General features: G+C 41.2%; 1 protein-coding gene across 4 annotated transcripts in view; it reads right to left on the minus strand.

Annotated features, from left to right (window-relative positions):
- Positions 1 to 7,043: 7,043 nt before the first annotated feature.
- Positions 7,044 to 20,741, minus strand: part of Tab2 (TAK1-associated binding protein 2) — a 73,413-nt gene continuing 59,715 nt past the window's right edge. Inside the window, exons 2-6 of one of the 4 annotated variants that reach the window (XM_065227198.1) lie at positions 17,221 to 18,605; positions 16,791 to 17,048; positions 16,394 to 16,720; positions 7,705 to 7,755; positions 7,044 to 7,631 (exon numbers count right to left, since the gene is read on the minus strand). In XM_065227198.1, the coding sequence (XP_065083270.1) occupies positions 7,603 to 7,631; positions 7,705 to 7,755; positions 16,394 to 16,720; positions 16,791 to 17,048; positions 17,221 to 18,502 (1,947 nt within the window). In that variant the 5' untranslated portion in view covers positions 18,503 to 18,605 and the 3' untranslated portion in view covers positions 7,044 to 7,602. Of the gene's footprint in view, positions 7,632 to 7,704; positions 7,756 to 15,503; positions 16,721 to 16,790; positions 17,049 to 17,220; positions 18,606 to 20,741 lie in introns of those variants that run through there. The other 3 variants (XR_010517841.1, XR_010517842.1, XM_065227185.1) reach the window with 3 other exon arrangements.

The following is a 20,741-nucleotide window of genomic DNA, read 5'->3' on the forward strand; positions in this document are numbered from 1 at the left end:
AAGCGACGAAGCGAAAATCGGCAGCTTCTCTCTCACACACTGACAAGCAGCTTTTGACGTTTGGCGGAGGGGAAGCTCGACTTGTTTTGATTTTCCGGGTGGATTTTGCCAGAGTGGTCGAAAAGGTGAACGGGATTAGGTCCACGGTGGGTTTGATGAAAAAATTGCTTTACATTTTTCCCTTAACAGTGCGATGATTGTTTGAGCAAGGTCGGTTCACACAATACACAGAACCTGAGTGGTACCAACAATCAATACGAAACTAACGATTTTAAATTGGCTCACTACTTGACTAGCCTATTGGTCCCAAGCAAATCAACTACCGTACCCCACTAACGGCTCTGAACCATTTGGCGGATTTTTTAACTTTTGGTTTGAATTTGACAGATAGAAAGTTATCGATTAACTCTACTATCCGAGCGTGGTTATATCTGACATACAAGAAGTTAAATTTTGACAACCGTGGCTGAGTTCTGCTCGAAAACCGATCGATAACACAGGGATTTTCGAACATAAGAAATAACTTTCGAAATGTCAATTTAAACCACGAGGTAAATTTAACTCGACAAATGGTTCACAGCCTACATCAAGGAATACAGAAGATGGAGTGATGGAGAAACATTCACATTGCCTCTCATGTCGTATGGAGGAAGAAACCATAGGATTTTTCGGTTTCAATAGAGATGAATTTAACAGTTAAAAAAGGAAGCAAGACAATGGAAAACAAACAGATGAGGACATTGACAATTTCAATGTTTAATGGTTTATTTGTCGTCAATTATGTTTGTAGACCGTTTTTATTACATTGCTTTATACCCCGTTCACATGCAATGGTCTAGCAATGAGCACTCATACATAGAATTTCCAGTGAAAACTAGATGTATGAGTGCTTATTGCAAGACAGCGTATATTACGTGATATACGCTGTAATATGAACAGGGTATTAACATAGAGGTTATTCTAATGGCGGTAAGCTCCAATCGGTATTATCCTTGAATTAAATCCCAATCAAGAATGCCCGGCTGCTTTGATGTCGACATCAGAGTTATTCAACACGATGCTATGCAAACACTTCGCAGATCATCCAAAGAGGGACGGTATTAAAAGTTAATCCGAGTTGGAGCTTACCGCCATAAGACTAGTAGGTCCCGAAGAAACGTGTTCAACTTTTTGGCTCAGCTCTGGTACTATCTTAGGTCCCAAGCTAATCGATTCACCTCTCGAAACATAGGAAAATCCACTAACTCCTCATTTTATCTGTCAAACTTTCATAGCGAATCAAAACAAACATTGTGTAGTCAAGTAGTGAGCCAATTTAAAATCGTTAGTTTCGTATTGATTGTTGGTATTAACGTTGATAGTTTGGGTGTTCCAAGTTGAAGGCGGAAGTGGTTGCGAAGGCAAACGAATTTCGGCTGATGGATGGATTTCGGAAGTATTCGGTGAGGAATGGAGGTCTAGATCTAGATCCAGGGGTAAGTCACTCTGCAACATTGCAAATTTTAATCTATTCTGGCACCACTGCTAATATTGTTTACATTCGATTGTTGTTGTAAAAAAACGTCCTCTCCAGGCGGGTTCGTAATTTTAGCTGTGAATTTTTTTTTGTTTGCTGTAAGAACTGTCATTCTAAAGTTAAAATAAACAACAAAACGAAAACAAACCCTACGCTTGCATGGTAACAGTCAAATACCCTTTTTGAAGTCATGTCATGTCATGTCGGTTTGTCGGTGGTAAAGCCGTTGGTCCCGGCCCATGTGTGCTGAATGGGTGCGATATCCTACGCAGGTGTGGAAGCTGCCTTCCTGCCGAGGGGTGCGACACATCTAAATCTCGATTTTAAATGGTCGAAAAATCTCACACTAGCGGATCAATCTACGAAAAATCTTTTTTCATTTCTTGCATCTAAACCCATCTACTCGCTTCGTTCTCCACCTTTTTGCAGGAAATCTTCAAAATCACAATCAATCGTGTTGCTATCTATTAAGCGCTGCATTTTCGAAACAAAGAAAAGAAAATGAACTCTCCGCAAAATCGCTTCATTTCGAGCAATATCATTTTCGTGTAAGTCATCGTGTTTTTTGTTATCGAGTCACGATGAACATTCCTCTTTTCAAACATGACAGGACTATCACTTGTTTCGTTCGTCGAGTGCTTAAGTTCCTTTCATTTGAAGCAAAGACTTGTTTCAATTGACGCAATGAATGACTCGAAAACTGCTTCCTTCGTTTTTTCCACTTTCACTTCAATTCGGGGCTCATTCGACTTGTCACGACCTGACGACGCAGGCATCAAAATATAGTATCTGGATAGTATCCGCACAATATAGGTTGCCGATAGAGAAGGCATCCAGATTAGGTGTAGTAATAATATATTATTTTATATTGAACGAAAATTAAATTAACGAGGCCATTCTGGACTCCAAGATGGCGGCCATCGGGGTCAGGAAAAGCCTCAAATACCCCACAATATGGGTATTTTCGGAACGAAGACGACATGAAGGTGCGGAAAATCGATATTCGACGTTATTTTGGAATCCAAAATGGCGGCCATCAAGTTTCCTAAGACGTGTCAAATACCCTAAGATATGGGTATTTTCGGAACGGAGACAACGCGTGGCTGCCGAAAATCGATATCCGATCCTATGTTGGACTCCAATATGGCGTCCATAGGGTTTCAGAAAAGGTGTCAAATACCCAAGCAAATACCCTACAAATGGTTAGTTTCAGAACAGAGACAACGCGTAAATGCCAAAAATCGATATCAGATACCACTTTGGAATCCAATATGGCGGCCATCAGGGTTCAGAAAGTGTCAAATACCCTACCATATGGGTATTTTCGGAATGATGACAACGTGTACATGCCAAAAATCGATATTCGATGCCATTTTTCTGGGTTTTTTTTTTGAACGGGGACCACGCGTAGATGCTGAAAATCGATATTCGATGTCATTTGTAGGCTATTTGATACTTCTTCTTAAATTGAATTTCAAGATGGCGTCGCACATCGATTTCAGGTTTCTTGATGTCAGCCCGATTCCAAAAAAGACGGCGTGACATCAATTTTCGGCATCTATGTCTCATCCCCCTCCTGAAAATACCCACATTTTAGGGTATTTGACACTTTTCCGCAAATCGGAAGCCGCCGTTTCGATTACAAAATGACGTCGGATATCGATTCCCGGCTTCTAGACGTTACCCGGATTCTTAAACAAAAAACCATTTGTATGGGTATTTGATGGATTACAAAATGACGTCGGATATTGATTTCCAATCTCCAGACGTCACCCTGATTTCAAAAATACCCATATTGATGGGACGGCATCAGCATTTCCCATTTTTTTCTGAAATAGGAAGCCGTCATATTGGATTTCAAAATGGCGTCGGATATCGATTTCCGGCTTCTAGACATCGCGATTCCAAAAAATACCTATATTGATAAGTATTTGACAATATTTCTACTTGTTCTGGAATCGGAAGCCGCCATCTTGGATCTCGAATTGGCGTCGCATATCAATTTTCGATCTGTAGACTTCATACCGATTACAAAAATACCAATATTGATGAGTATTTGACTGTATTTCCACTTTTTCGTAAATCGGAAGCCGCCATCTTTGATTTCAAAATAGCGTCGGATAACGATTTTCATCCTCTAGACATTATACCGATTCCTAAAATACCTTTATTGATAAGTATTTGACAGCATTTCTAACTTTTTCTTAAGCTGGAAGCAGCCATCTTGGATTTAAAAATGGCGTCGCATATCAATTTTCGATCTCTAGACGTCACCCCGATTCAAAAAGTACCCATATTGATGGGTAAACAAACCACCCAACAATGATAAATTTTACAACCACGTGTACAGATCAATGCGCACACGCTTAAATGAACCGAGTGAACAATCAACAAAAGTCATAAAAACTGTGGATCAAATAGCTTTGCTTCAATGCAAAAGTAAGTTCATTTGACAATGAAAGAAGAAATGAACACGAGTCAAGCCAGAACAAACAGCATGAAAACCGATCGAAAGTGGTTCTGTTGATGTTGACGGGGATCTGCTCGAAGAGAAGACAGAATGACTTTCAATTGAAAGTGATGGTTGAGAGCTTCATCGTCACTGAAGATTTTCGATTGGAAGTGACTTTGTGGGGCCCTGAGCGGAAGTGCATCTCACAACAGCAAAGCAAAAAATTTCTTGCATCTTGAATAGAGTCACCCCCTCGCTTCCTGCACATTCGATTGCCGTCAATCGATGGCAATCGATGTCCGTCGGTGATTGCGAGGGGGGCGACTCTATCTACGATGCAGAAAAGATTGTGCTTTGCTGTGGCTAGCTGCGCGCACGCTGAGTAAATAGAAAGAAGATTGATGACGATTCTGAAGATTTCCTGCAAAATGAAAGAAGATTTTTCGAACATTGATTCGCTAGTGTGAGATTTGTTGAGCATCTAAACTTGAGATTTAGATGTATCGCCCCCCTCGGGTGATTGGCACTAGATTGCGGAACAGAGACCGACGTTCAATAAAAGAAAGAAGAAGAAGAAGAAAAACAAAGTCCGGAACCGTGAATGTAGCAGCACACACTTAGATTTTTTTGCCGAGATGGGCACCACCGAGCAGCTCGCCATTTTATTTTGCTGGATGTCAGTGAAAAACTTACTGAGATTCAGCAAAATTTATGTTTTTAACTGAGATCTCGGCAAGGGGTGCGCACTACTAGGTATGAGCAACAATCAATACGAAACTAACGATTTTAAATTGACTCACCACTTTAGTAGCCTATTGGTCCCAAGCAAACGATTAACGTACCCTATTCTAGTTGAAATTCTATTACTACACTATGTTTGTTTTGATTCGCTATGAAAGTTTGACAGATAACATCAGGGGTGTGTGGATTCATGCAGAACATGCAGGGGTGAGTGAAATAGCTTGGGACTGCTTGGGACCGTTGTTCTGGTACTGAGTGAGCCAAAAATAATAATGATTTTCTTCGGGACCCAGTGGTCTTAGAGTTACCTCTATGGTATGAGTGCGTGGATATTTAAAATATATCGTAGTAATTTAAATACTTTGAGGACAGCAATAATTTTATTTTGAAAGCTTTTAAGGCTATTGGAAGTAATCAATATATAATTAACGATAAATAATGTAATGGTAAATAATTTAAATGTATTTAAAATAATTAAAGTATCAAATTTTGTTAATATTTAAAATATTTAATTAAATTTAGAGAGTATTTAAAGTAATGAAAGCAGTAATGACAAGATTTTTAATATTTGGTCAACAGGCTGCGTAGTATTGAAAGACTAGTGCGTGCCCCTCGGATCTCAGCAAAATTCCCGTTTGTTAGTTGAATCTCATTATTTTCTGTGAATAATGTATTATCATGACGTAAAATAGCAACAATAAAAAAAAATCGAACTATGTGTTCGGAAAAAAAAGCATAGACCGAGAGCAAATTCTATTACCCTATAGTCTCGCATCCAGTCACTCTATAACCACCTATAACCTTCCCTCCCGTTATCCCAGATTCCCTTAGATGCGAGGGGGGCGACACATCTAAATCTCGAGTTTAGATGCTCAACAAATCTCACACTAGCGAATCAATCTTCGAAAAATCTTCTTTCATTTGTCGCATCTACTTGCATCGCGCATCATCTTCTTGCAGGAAATCTTCAGAATCGTCAACAATCTTCTTTCTATCTACTCAGCGTGCGTGCAGCTAGCCACAGCATAACACAATTTTTTCTGCATCGTAGATAGAGTCGTCCCCCTCGCTTAGATGTGCTATTGGATTCCGATAGTAAAATACATAAATATTCAACATTATAACAATTTAAAATGTACGTGGAATTAGGCATTTTTTTTTGCGCAGAATTAGGATACCCATTTTTTAAGGTCCACGCACATTACATCCAGATCGGACGCGTTGCGGCAAAGTGACAGCTAAATCTATTGTCTAACTGTCAAATTTACGTCAACGCAACGCAAACGGATCTAAAGGCCGGCGCACAGTAGATACGTTTTCAGGTTTTTTGACAGTTAGCCCATGCATTATCTGTCAAAAAACCCGAAAACGTATGCATTGTGCGCCGGCCTTAATGTAGGTGGCCCTTTAGGCATAAAGACATATTCAAGAGCAAATTTTCATTATGTCGAAAGTAACATTCGCACCGATCCGAGAAAAATAAAGTTTTGGTTTGATGACCGAAAAGTTATTCCTATTTCCAATTAAACACATATAATCTCATAGTGATAGCAATGTTTAACATATTAAGCAGGGTTTTAAGCATTTTTGAGCAGATCGCTAGCTTCAATGCTCCAAAATACTAGTTTTTTTAGTCAAAAGTTATTATACCTTGTTTGGTGGCTCCTAATGTTACTTAAGTCAACAAGTATTTACCAGGATATTCGGGAGAATTATCAATCACGTCTTCTTACGTGCAGTCCATTCATCATTTTAAGATCACCGAAATCATCTTAGCAACAAACAGTTCGATTTATTCACTTTAATAATAATTAAATAATTGATCGGAAGGTGATTAACTACGTTAAAAAGCAATTTGACTGGTAAATTAATTTAAAAATGGGATGTGATCCTATATTCGGACAGTTATGTCACAGATATTGGTAGTTTATGTTTTTCTTGAATACTTCTTCAGTAACACTGCTTTATGATAGAAATAGTTTATCGTTAGTAGCTTCATAACTTTTTTATCATTTAATTGAAATTATGTTTTTCTTAACTGCGCAGAATTATGGCGGTTTACGGTACCAGAATTTAGATATTTACTAACTCTACTTGAACTCTTTTCCTTATTGGAAATAATTGATTTACTCTTTTCTCTCATTCTGAATTTCACTGGAGACCAAAAAAAAAACAAAAATGTTAGTGTCGCAATAACGGTTGAAGTTATTACTTTCTTTGTTGTTTATATGCCATCGATCAGTTCATATCCAAAATAGTAAATTATTAAAAAATAAAACCCTGTGAATTTGACTGGCTTTCTTTTGGTTCCATATAATGTACAAAGATCAGCAAACACAACCCATTCAGGAAGCTTTCTGATTAATTTATTCAATTTAGTTACAGATTTAACAGACTCCACAGAAAAAAAAAAACAAAATGAACTAAAATTCCACTTAATGCATGTGTAAAAATGTGCCCAAATGCAACGGGCTGGTGTGGCCTAGAGAGGTGGATAAATGATCTAATTCTGACGTTTCCATCACAAGAGAGGCTAGGTTTTAGGCGGTGTAATGTTTTATTTACAATGGACAAAATAAATAAGTTACTGTTTAATTCGTTCCCTAACAACGCTCGGATGTGATTCTATTTCATTGCTTTTGTGATAGATAGCATTCTAACCAGCCACAGTCATTCACATTCACGCACAGGATTAAGCTGGATTTTTGGCAACATGGTAACTACTAACTGCTGAATTTAGGAGATTTTTGTTCTCTTTCTGAACCAATCCCTGTGCTCACAAACAGTCATATTCTCAGCTGGTTTTTATCAATTATTCAAGTCCATTGGGCTCTGCTATCGGTTTGGGATGATCTCGAAACCAGAGTGCGCTCGGCTAGACATCCCTGCTGAACTAAGACACAATCCAAGAGTGAATAATTTCTGAAAGAGGAAACGATAGAACAGATGGAATAGCATTAAACGCTTCTTCGCGATATCTCGCTGCGAGACTTACTATTCTGGCCAGGCGATAGATAGATGTGGATGTCCTGCCCTGAGGTTACTACTGAAAGTCGAACGAAATGGTATAATTACACAGTCAATGTAGAAACTATCTCTTCTATGATTGAACACCGAAATGTATGAAATGGGATGATTGCATTTGCTCACAACTGGACACACATTGTTAGTTATATTTACACGCACACACACACACATATCATTCAGCAGCAAATGTTAGTTGGATTGGGACTGCGGATGCTGCGCCATTTGACCATATCGGATTTTTTTTATTAAGCTAAATTGGCGACCGATATGTCCAATTGCAGCAGCATTCCAAGACCATGTTCAATCATGGTTTGCCCTAAAGGAAGGAAATTTTCAATTTCTCTTTGTAAGTAGACACAAAAAAAAAACACGCCAGATGGTTAAAACATGTTTATTACTTTCTCACTAGTATGATAAAACTACACATAGGTAGGTCCTTATATCGAGTCAACTGTAAATGTAATGGAGGTTTCGTTGATTTTTCGTTTTTTGGTGGCCTAGTTTCTAACTGGTTATAAATATTTCTGATGATGATCGGTATTTAGCGATTAGATTTATTTATTTTTTTGAAATTACTGAAGAGATTTTGATAACTAGTTGTACTATACTCTAATACCCATGAAACGAATATGATATACATCAGTGTAAAAAATTGAACATACATTGTACGTCGTTTGATTATTTTTAGCTTTCTTATACCTGCACTAAGGAAAAGTACACATACTTTATGGTAAATATCCATTAGAGTAGTTCAAAGTAGCGATTTTGCTCCACCAAGCTCAATACATTTTAAATCAGGTTCTGATAGTTCTCCCAAAATTTGAGCTCATTTGGATGCGAACTCATACTTTTTGCTCTCATCGTTCTAGTCCAGCGCTGCCCAACGTGCGGCCCGATCTAGCCCAATTTTATTCTGTCTTCTGTCCTTTATTTAACGTCGGTCTCTGTTCCGCAATCTAGTGCCAATCACCGACGGACATCGATTGCCATCCATTGACGGCAATCGAATGTGCAGGAAGGCAGCTTCCACACCTGCGTAGGATATCGCACCCATTCTACAACACATGGGCCGGGACCAACGGCTTTACTTCCCTTCCGAAGGAAGACGTGACCAGAGATATTTATGCCTCAGAAAAATCCCACCGACCTCGGCTGGGATTGAACCCAGACCCATTGGGGTATTAGAAAGCAGTCACGCTTACCACTACACCACCGGCGCCGGCCCAATTTTATTCATCATCATGAATTTTCGCCCAGAATGAATGAGAAATAAACAGTTGAAACATGTGTATCGAACAAGGATACAACAATTCGAAAAAGCAAGTTTTAAAGGCTGGGCAGGCTTGTTCTAGTCCCTCATTGTAATGATCTAAGGAAAAGTTTGCACTAATGTGATCGTCAGTATAATGAGTGATTAATTTATTACAAAGAAGATGATCTTCTGACCTGCTCCATCACCGCTCAGCAGGCAAAATTTGCGCGCTTGGCGCAAAGAATAGGGTAAACAATCCAGACTGCTATGTCATAAGTGCAAGGTGCAGGGTTGCCCTGACAGCAGTTTATTAATCATGAAAGCTATCGACTTCGAAATCATTTAATAACTAACTTACTTGAAGCGAAGACTTCATATCAAGAAGACTGGCAACTTTGCCAGAATTCAAGCGACAGATACAGTAGCGCTGCGCTTGAATGAAGGTGGAAGCAACGCATAGAAATATGAGCAAATACACAAACCTTTCTTCTGAGGATGTAATCTTTGCTATCAAATTCGATCGAAGCATTTACCTTTGAGCGGCAGATGACGCGATTGTACCTGTCGTCGCATAGCGTTCGTATGAGAAAATGGATGAGTTACTAGTCTTCTTGATAGTTGTCTTCGCTTGAATTCTATCCAACAAGTAGTCTTCAACAAAGTTATAGCTGATAAAATTGCACATAAGAGCAGATATTAAGCTTTACCGTAAAAAAATAAGGTGAAGGACTAGGACTTTGAGAACAAAAAGTTCACTTTTCCCATACAAATTCCCATATAAACATTAAAGGGCCAGTGCAGTATGAGATCGTATTCAAATAAACTCAAAAATGATCAGGACCTGATTTAGAAACGAATGAGCAAAATCGATATTTTGAACCAACCTAATCCATGTAGAATGATTCATAGCATTCATTGGGCTCAAATAAACAATGATCACAGTGAAATCTAATATAATTCATGAGTTACATAAGGTATGTGTTAAAACACATATTATTGATGATCACGTATCCATTTTTACGATCGCTTATGGCCGTCACAATCTGGCTGAGTTTCTGGAAGGGTAACATAAGATTTGAAGTTTGGGTTGTGTCGTTTGACGTATAAACGATCAAATTTGAACGTTTATAAGTCAAACGACACAACCCATATGACACAAATCATATGTTCCCTACCAAAAACTCAGCCAGATTGTGGCGGCCATAAGCACTCATAAAATGCTGGATACAATGAATGGTTCGACACATTGAACATATTTGGTTGCTCCTATTGCAAATATCCATGGTTAATAACATAGAAGTAATGTTTAATTTTCCCCAGTGTAAGAAGGGTACTTAAAACCGACTTTCAAACCGAAGCCCGATGTGCCGAGTATCATATGCCATTCAGCTCTGCTCGATCGGACAATGTGAGGTACATGTTCCAGTGTATACGAGCCGCGAGATTAAACTCAAGCAACCAAAAGGTCCGCATTCGACGATAAAACTCGCTTTCCATAAAATTAAAATAAAGTTCCGACAGAACCCTTTAGTTCCATAAAGTCCGAATAAAGTTCTGACAGAACTTTCAAGTTCCATAAAGTTCAAATAAAGTCCCGACAGAACTTTCTTCCCAAGCATCCAAAAGTTTCGCATTCCACGATAAAACTCACTTTGCATATAAAGTTCCAACAAGCTACTTTAGAAGCTAAAGAAAGCATATGAGGAACTTTAGGCTACACAAAGTTCCGATGCGTACTCTTAGCAACTTGAAGTTCAAAAAAGTTCCAAAAGCATCTCTAAGCACTTCTTAGGAACTTCAGGCAACGCTGAAAACATGGCCGCAACCAAGTTCCGAACAAGTTTCCGGCGGAAATTCTTAGCAAACTTTAAAGTGTTTTAAAAGTTCCCTGCGGAACTTCTTAGCAACTTGAAAGTTTTTAAAAAGGTCCGTCAAAGCTCACATGAAACAATCCGCACAAGTGTTTATTAGCAACTTTCATGTAAAGCTCGATTTAAAGTAAATCTGGACGCACTGTTTAATACACCACCGCGCCCCTGGTGGTGGGAACAAAAAACGTTTGACAGGTATTTGTTGATGTTTCATTAACGAAGAAATTGGTGAAAAGTTTTTCTCGATTGATCGACGCATCCCGAAATTACGCATCATGGTACTTGAGGAGAAAGTTGTTGAGGTACGTGAAAAGCAACCCAGGTGTCTCCATACGTGATTTGGCAAAGAAATACGATTCCAACTTTTCCACCGTGCGTAGCATCCTTTCAAGAGAAGGATATAAGTCTTTTTGTGCCAGTAAACATCCGATTCGCTCCCTGAAACAAAATTTAGTGGCCAAAATGCGAGCACGATTACTATACGAACGAGTTTTGACGAAATTTGATGACTGTATTTTAATGGATGACGAAACATATGTCAAAATGGATTATAAACAAATCCCCGGACGAAAATTTTAGCTGGCAACTGGTCGTGGGGATGTCCATTCCAGGTATAAATTTGTTTTTGCTGATAAGTTTGCTCGGAAACTAATGATTTGGCAAGGAATTTGCAGTTGTGGCCTTAAAACCAAGGTTTTCATCACATCTCACACAATGACGTCGAAGGTTTACCCTTCATTCAGCAACACAAGACCAACGTTATGTTTTGGCCGGATCTAGCCAGCTCCCACTACTCTAAGGAGGTACTAGAATGGTATGCTGCCAACAATGTTAATTTCGTCGCCAAAGATATTAATCATCCGAATTGACCTGAGTTCAGACCGATCGAAAAATATTGGGCAATTGTCAAGCGAAAACTTCGAGGATGCGGTAAAGAAGTGACAAATGCACAACAAATGCGTTTAAAGTGGAATAAGTTCGCCGGTGCAGTGGCACCAGCGACTGTGCAGATCATGATGGCATCGATCACAAGTAAAGTGCGACAGTTCGTTCGAAACGGTGAAATGTAATAACTTGTTATAAATCGTTTGAAAGCTGAATAAATAACCTTTTGTTTGACGCTTTGATCAACAGTGTATGTTGTTTAATTCTTGAGTTATGATCACTTGAATGCGTCCAAATTTACTTTTAATCGGGCTTTACGTAAATATGAAGTGAAATTATAATTTTTTATATTTATGCAGTGCATCAATATTCTATTCAAAAATTAAAAAAAAAAAAATTAAATAGTAATTTCCTGGATTTGAATCCGTGTATTCGGCATGTGATCTACGAACGCTAGCCACTGTGTCACAAGTTTGTCGGAAAACCAAGCGGACAAACCCCAAATTAAAATTCATCAAGGTGTTGTGTTTCGCATTCAAGTCAAGCTGGCACTGAAAACTCCAACAGTAGGCGGGACAACAGCTCACTTTAATATATCTCAGATGACGTAGCGGTTCGTCCTAGTGGCTCTCACGCAGAAGGACTGGGTTTAATTCTTCAAACAGGCTCTGATACTACTACGAATGCTGATAAATCAATACACGTTCATACCTGGCTTTAAAAATAACTTTCATAAAGACCAGACTTTAGAATTAACTTTCATAAAAGTGCGAACTACATATAAAATTGGTGAAGAGGACAAAAACCTTTTTTAACTTATTTTCTAAAAGTGCCGTTCAATTTCCGCCAGAAGCTGCTTAGAATGCTCTTCAATTATGGTACCGGAACTTTCAAATTCTTATAACGACTTAAAAATGAGGCTGCTTAGAATTCTATAGAGCACCTTCAACCAAGCTGGTTAAGTCTCAAATAACCTTTTATCAGAACTTTTGGTTACTTGGGGAAGCATCTTGGAAGGGGCTGTTCATAAACTACGTAGATACAATATAATAAGAGAGAGGGAAGGATTAGTAATTTCCATTTAATTCCACTACCTTATCGAGTATTAGTACAAGACACTGAATAAGTCTACACATTGTAGGCGAAATACGCGTATCTGTCAAGGATAAGCAAATAAGGTAGTGGAATCAAATGGAAATTACTAATCCTTCTCTCTCTCATTATACAGGTATTCCACTAAGCCGCCCACATTGATCAGGATACGTAGATACGTTCCAATGGTACGTAGTGTTTACGGTCCATAAAAATTCTAAAAAGAAGGGGTAACACATGAGAGTTTGTAAACAAGGCCAATGGCAGTAATACTGAATGCCCAGTAATACTGAATGCCACATCCGGACATGTTCCGGATACCCCTGAGGAAGTGGCCATAATCATATATGTATGAGCCAATATTGAATATCCAAGACCACATTGATCATACCCAGACATGTTTCGCATGTCCAGCTTCTTGGCTTCCCCGATGACATCGACATCATGACACGATGCATTGAGACGATGGCGGAAACGTATATCAAACTAAAGGCGGAAGGGAGGCGGATTGAACATCCATAAACGACTGTTGACGACTCCGGACGTTGGAAAACGGCTATGAATGATAGAGGAATACTACGCGCTGATTAACAACAAATGCCGGGAAACTGCTACCACAAGTCAGTGGAAACGTTGATTGGCACTGTGATCAAAGAGGGATAAAGGGTGTCCACGATGAAATTGCCACACTATGAAATTGCTCTAACTTTTTAACCGTTTGGTAGAATTTAATGAACATTTGGGTGGATTTAGTTCATAGTGCATTATTTACATCCTGCAAGTTTTAAAGTCCTGTGATCAAAACTCGCGGAAATGGAGTCGAAAGAACAGCTCGTGCGTGATAAAATCTTGCGCATTCATCACGAGAACAAGGATCTCTCGCATCGTTCCATCGCTAAAACGTTGGGAATCGCGAATTCCACGGTGTCGGAGTGATTAAGCGGTTCGAGGAACGGTTGACCACCGATCGGAAGCCCAGAAGTGAAGGAAAAAGTATTCCGTACAACACCAAAAATCACAACCGCGTAGTTGGGGCCTTCAACCGAAATCCGAACGCCTCCGTTAGGGATGTGGCTAAGAAGCTGCACCTAAGCCGAAGTTTTGTCCAGAAGGCCAAAACTAAGGCTGGGCTTCGAACGTTCAAGGTACAAAAGGCCCCTAATCGCGACGAGAAGCAGAACAAGTCCGCCAAAACCCGTGCCAGGAAGTTGTACCTCAACATGCTGACGAAAGTTGAATGCTGCATCATGGACGACGAAACATATGTGAAGGTCGACTTCAAACAGATCCCCGGCAACCTGTTTTTCACGGCCAAGGATAAGTTCAGCGCTCCGGAGCATGTCCGCACTCAGAAGATGTCCAAATTTGCGAAGAAATTCCTGGTTTGGCAAGCCATCTGCACGTGCGGGAAGCGTAGTGCACCTTTCGTGACCCAGGACACGATGAACGGACAGGTGTACATAAAAGAGTGCCTCCAGAAGCGGCTGCTTCCTCTCCTGAAGGCCCACAACGTCCCAACAATCTTCTGGCCGGATTTGGCCTCATGCCACTACTCCAAGGACGTGCTGAAGTGGTATGCGGACAATAAGGTCAATTTCGTGCCGAAAATGTTCAACCCTCCCAACACTCCGGAGCTCCGCCCCATCGAGAAGTACTGGGCGATTATGACGCAGCACCTTCTTAAACGACCTAAGGTAGTGAAGACAGTCGAGGAACTGAAGAAAGTATGGGTTTACATGCAAAAAACGGTTGATTCACAGGTTGTGCAGAATCTTATGGCCGGGGTTAAGGCCAAGGTGCGGGCATTTGCGTATGGACTGTAAATAAAATACGAGTAAAATGGTAAAATGAAGTTTAATAGTTATTTCTCAATCCCTGAAAATTTGATGCCAATCGGATGAAAACTCGAATTTTGCGAATCAATTTTGTGTGTGGCAATTTCATCATGGACACCCTTTAGTCGCCTGTCGTTCGTCACAGTTAACTGCGGTTCCATATCAGCTGCTGGCAGCCAAGTACAATCTGGAGGTGAATCAGATGGACCATGCCATCACCGCCTTTCTGCAAGTAGATTTTGACGAAGACATATTCACCGCCACGACCTCCAACTGGTGTGGCGTTTAAACAAGGTACTTTATGGTCTTAAGCAATCCAGTAGGGTCTAGAACATCAAAGGTAAACGGCTTTCCGAAACCCTAATTTACACTATAACGATTTAATGCATGTCCTAGCACCTGGGCAGTTAATTTCTGAAGGTTAAGAAGCTTCACCTGTGATTTATCTAGCACAAGCTAAAGGCATTTTTCGCAAGAATCTGATCTGAGTTGCAAAGAAATCTTCAATAGAATCTAGTGAATTGATAAGAATAATTATTTCAAGACTACAGTCTTATCCTAAACGACGGACACATGCCTCTCTGCGAATACTGTTAAAAATGATCATACCGCAAAAACCTCATCGAGGTAGAGTGCGCACCATTCTGGATAAACTCGATGAATGATATTAAGTACTCGCACATGTTCGTATATGATGGATCAACGGTAATCGTAAAATCAAAAATCTAATTGTAAACAAGGAGATAACCACCAGTTTATCGATACATACCTGAGGGGAACTTTTTGGTTACTATGTGCTGCTTCGTCTTTTTCTTCCATTTATACAATTTGTTTATCAATAATTTTGCATTAATGTGTATGAGTTTATACGTCTATTCTAACGGAAAGGCTAACGATTCATCAATCATTGTTCTTAAGGTACATTTTCCACGAAGCGCTTAAACTTTATCACACTTTTATAAAACGTAAACTCCATGCGGTTACACTTTCGCTTGCGCCAAACAAAACTTCTCACAGACTGACGCTTTGTTAAAAGTTGCATATATTTTTAGTACGGATTGGATTAGCTGAAAATAGATTAAGCAATAGGTACAAACTGCGGCCTACATTTAGTTCGCTATAACACCAGCAAGGCACGGTACACCATCAAGGCGCTTCTGTTCAAAGGTTTCCTCGAGTCTTCTGTCGAGCAGTATTTATAGTGGTTCGTCTTCAAGCCAAAGCTGGCACAATCAAACTGGCTCCGAGAGGGCCGTAAGGGTTATGAGGAATTAGTCTATGGCATTCGTTTTCTACTATAGGAATCACAACACTCATCACTCGACTCAGTCTCTTTCCGTCAACTGTAATTTAGCAGCACCGATGCTGTGAGACTGTGATAGCACAGTGGGTTAGGAAGAGTATTCCTACGCTTCTCCCCTCGGTGTCGATGCCATTATCAGCACTCGATGGACGACTTCTGATAAGGAGCGTTCTGAATCGGGGGTTGCGCAATCGGGGTGGAAGCAACCGACGAGACAGCCGAGGAGGAAGCGGAGGAAGACTGTAGCAAAACGGTGGCCGCAACCGGTGCCGAAGCTGCCACCAGCGGTGCCGAAGCGGATGCCATTGCAGCTACAGCCGAAGGCCTTGGCGATGACGGTGATAGTGATGGTGGTTGTGGTGGTAGTGGTAGCGATGATGGTGATGGAGCTGGAGCAGAATTCTGGGACGATAGTCTACCGGACACTTTGGGTAGTGAACACACTTCGCATGTGGTCATGAGTTCGTGGTTCTGGAATGTACAAAGGCTGCAAGTCCATTGTTCTCCGGTGCTTGTATCGCCGCCGCCGCCACTGCCGCCGGAGGGATCATTCGGTCCGGCGGCAGGAGCCGACATCGATTGTCCTAGATATCGGCCTTCGATCGTATACGACGAGGTAGCTGTCACCGCTGCTGCTGCTCCTGGAGGTAGCTGCTGATGAAGGCCTGGCGGGATTCTTGGAGGCGGAGGCCGTGGAGGACGTGGTGGACGATTCACAATCGAACCACCAGGTAGAACGGGAGATCCTAGAAAATGGGAGTAAAATTACCATCACCACAGTTGTTCAGTTGGGTTTCTGGATGGATGAAGACAAACCTTCGATACTGAGTGCATGCAGGCCGTCCGTTATACCGGGGTTCGCAGTGAGTTCGGCCGAATCGACCTCTTTTTGCATTTGGGCTGCCTCTTCTAGGAGAAATTGAACCTCTCGATACAGGTTTTCGGCCACTTGAGGCGAAAGAGGCCGCTGAAGCACACCTATTTCGCGCCTTAACGATTTCAACTGCTGTCGATATCGATCCACCTCAAAGCTCAGTCGATTTTTCTGGTCTACTTGATGTGTAATGGCCACCTCTGTGAGATAACAGAAAATACAAAAGTGCCATCAGCATTCAAGCACTTAAATTTTCAAACGAATAACTAAAACAATCACATCATTACTGATAAGGTTTCTGATGAAACTAGAAAGACCAGATGATGCGATAACGTAACAGCCAGTTCAAAAGGATGAACACCCAACACTTACCAGTCAGGTAGTTCTGACGCAGTTGCTCTTTGGTAAGTCCATCGCTCTCGTTGTTTGTCGTCGCCACTTGTGCCGCCGTCATCTGCTGGTGGTCCCGGTATGGATTCTCCTGCAACTGCCCGTGCTGGGGTATACTGTTACTATTGCTACTACTATTATTACTACTACTGCCATCGATGGGTTGATCGTACCCGGGAACGTGCGTCCGCATGGCACTGATCGAGCCGAAACCGTCACGAAACGTAATTTCCAATTTACTCTGGATGCCGGACTGGGCGTTGAAACCTTTGGCCGTATACTTGAGGGGACTAGCGTGAATGTGGATGGGTGACTGCGGACCCTCGCTTGGCTGCCGCAGCGTTAGATTGACCGACGTCGAACTTCGGCTGTTGGCTCCCGCTGGCAGGGGACCCGGTGTATTAAATCTACTGGAAGCTTGAGCCAACTCACGAGAGTAGGGCGGTTCGGGTTGTAGTTGCAGGATAGACGTGTGCCTCTGTCCGATGGGACTCCTGCTAGCTACCGGCGAAACAGTCACGTTCAACTGCACGTTAATAGTTTCACCTAGCTCCGAACTGGTGGTTTGGGAAGAACTAATGGGCGGTAATGGTGCTACTCGCGTCGGTCGTGGCCCACTAAATGGCAATGTAGTGGGTCTGCTCGGCGCGATTCGATTATTGTTGTTATCAAATACCGTCGTCATCGGGTGGTTATCAGCAGTATTATTTACACTACCACCGTCACGTGATAGATCACCAGTACTGCCGTTGACGATGGTCGTCGTGGTGTTCGGTATTCGGTTGTTGTTGTTGTTGATGCTGTTATTAGCAGATACGAAATTACTACCGGATGCATCTCCCATACATTTGGACGTTTTATCAACGCTGCTCTCTCGACTGCTACTCCCACTGCTGCCGCCGCTCAGACTGCTCTCCAGCTTGTTCAGCTTCCGCTCGTTGATGCGCCGCTTCAAGCTGCTACTGTGTATCGATTGCGACGGGTATGCCTGGGCAGCGGCCGGAGTTCCCAGCACGGCCTTCTCCAAACTGTCAATACATGCCGGCCGGTTGTGGCAGTTGGCCGTCACCAGCTCCGACACGACATGATCCGGAACGGTAGGAAATTTCTGTTTCATCTCGTGAAACAGTTGCATAATAGAAATATTCGAGCAGGAACAGGTCGAGCGCTGTTGCTTCAAGAGGATGGTCGGACCACTGCTGGATTCCGCCACGGTGGTTTGTGTGTCATTTTCTGGCGGTTTCTTGAGAGGATTAGTCGCCATAATCGGCCATCCTCGTACGGCCCTGCACCGTGCGCGGAATTCGTCGAGGTGTGCTCGCTACGCTAGTGGAACGGTCACGGAACCGGTGCAGACTCCGATGGACCTAGAAGTGGAGAAAACATGAGAACCAAATTAGTTCAGTTGGCAGTTAGATTTCGGATCTTTAGTTCTAATTGGATGCAAAAAAGAGAATCCTCAAACCAGTTGGTCATACTCCGAACAAACAATAGAAGCTTTCGTCTTGTCATGAAATACAGTCAAAGGTCACACAGTAAATCAACTGCGGTTTGCATTTTTGTTAGATTTTATTTTTGGCATTCTGAGGTTTTTTGTGTTGTTTTGCTCTTTTAGCTATTTTAAGCATGTTTGGCGTTCTGAGCGTTTTATCGAAGACATCATATCAAGAAGACTGTAAGTCTTTTATCATCATCTCAGAAGTTCCATGCTCATCTGGGAAGTTCCTTGAACATCTCGGAAGAGTTTTGGAAGTTATAGAATAAACATCTCTGAAGTTCTATGAACTGCTCGAAAATTCTATGTTCATCTTGAAATTTCTATGATAATCTGAGAAGTTCAATGAACACCTCGGAAGTTCTTTGAACTGCTCGAAAGTTTTGTGAACTGCTTGGAAGTTCTACTTACATCTTGAAAATTCTATGAATTTCTCGAAAGTCCTGTCAACTTTCAATTCATTTCTTTGGACATCTCGGATGTTCTGTGAACTGCTCGGAAGTTATGTGAACTGCTCAGAAGTTCTGTGAACTGCTCGGAAGTTCTGTGAACTGCTCGAAAGTTCTGTGAACTGCTCGAAAGTTCTGTGAACTGCTTGGAAGTTCAGTGAACTGCTCGGAAGTTCTGTGAACTGTTCGGAAGTTCTGTGAACTGCTCGGAAGTTCTGTGAACTGCTCGGAAGTTCTGTGAACTGCTTGAAAGTTCTGTGAACCGCTCGGAAGCTCTGTGAACTGCTCGGAAGTTCTGTGAACTGCTTGGAAGTTCAGTGAACTGCTCGGAAGTTCTGTGAACTGCTTGGAAGTTCAGTGAACTGCTCGGAAGTTCTGTGAACTGTTCGGAAGTTATGTGAACTGCTTGGAAGTTCTGTGAACTGCTCATTTCTCGGAAGCTCTATGAACTGCTCTGAAGTTCTATGAACTGCTCGGACTACTTACATCTCGAAAATTCTATGAATTTCTCGAAAGTCCTGTCAACTCTACGGAAGTTCTATGAACTGATCAGGAGTTCTAGGGACATTTCGAAAGTTTTATTAACTGCTCGTTAGTTCAATAAGACATGTGTTTTTAATAAAGACATTAATAATAATACATCTCGGAAGTTCTATTATCCACTCATAGAACATTTCGGAAGTTCTATGAACCCCTTGGATGTTCTATGAACACCTTTTGAACTTCTATGAACTATTCAGAAGCTATATGTTTTTAGAAGTTCTATGAACTGCTCGAAAGTCCTATGAACTACTTGGAAGATCTATGGACTGCTCGGAAGTTCTATAAACGTCTCAGAAGTTCCAAGCACATCTCGGAAGTTCTATGAACATTTCGAAAGTTCAGTGAACTACTCGGAAGATGTATGAGCATCTCTGGAGTTCTGCGTTCTGCACCAAAGTTCTATGAACTGGTGAAGGTGATGCTGATCCGAAATGAATAAAAAGAAAGCGGAAAAGAAAAAAGAGATTCTTAACAGTGTTAGAGTTCAGTGAACTTGTCGGAAGTTCTATGAATATGTTGGAAGTTCAGTGAACCTGTCGAAAATTCTGTAAACTTGTAGGTAGATCTGTGAACTTGTCTGAAGTTCAGTGAAATTGTAGGAAGTGAACTTGGCGCAAGTTTTAGGAACTTGTCGGAAGATCTATGAACTTACCGGGCATTCTGTGAACTTGCCGAAATGTTAGTAAACCTGTTGGAAATTCTGAGAACTTCTCGGAAAATCCATGAATATGTTCATGAACCTGTCAACAGTTCAATGAACATTTCGACAGATCTGTGAAGGAAGTATGAAGTTGTAGGAAGTTCTGGATACTTGGTGAAAGATCTTTGAACTTTTCGGAAGCTCTGTGAACTTTTCGAAAGTTCTGGGGAGTTGTCGGAAATACTGCGAATTTGACGGTAGTTCAGTTAACTTGTCGGATGTTATGTGCACTTGTCCGAAGTTCTATTATTGTGTCAGAAGATCTGTGCACATGTCGGACGTTCAGTGAACCTGTCGGAAGTTCCATCAACCAGTT

This window comes from Ochlerotatus camptorhynchus, unplaced genomic scaffold, assembly GCF_037179485.1.
Source record: "Ochlerotatus camptorhynchus isolate MF236.1 unplaced genomic scaffold, CSIRO-AGI_Acam_v1.1 ptg000022l, whole genome shotgun sequence".
Lineage (NCBI taxonomy): Eukaryota > Metazoa > Arthropoda > Insecta > Diptera > Culicidae > Ochlerotatus > Ochlerotatus camptorhynchus.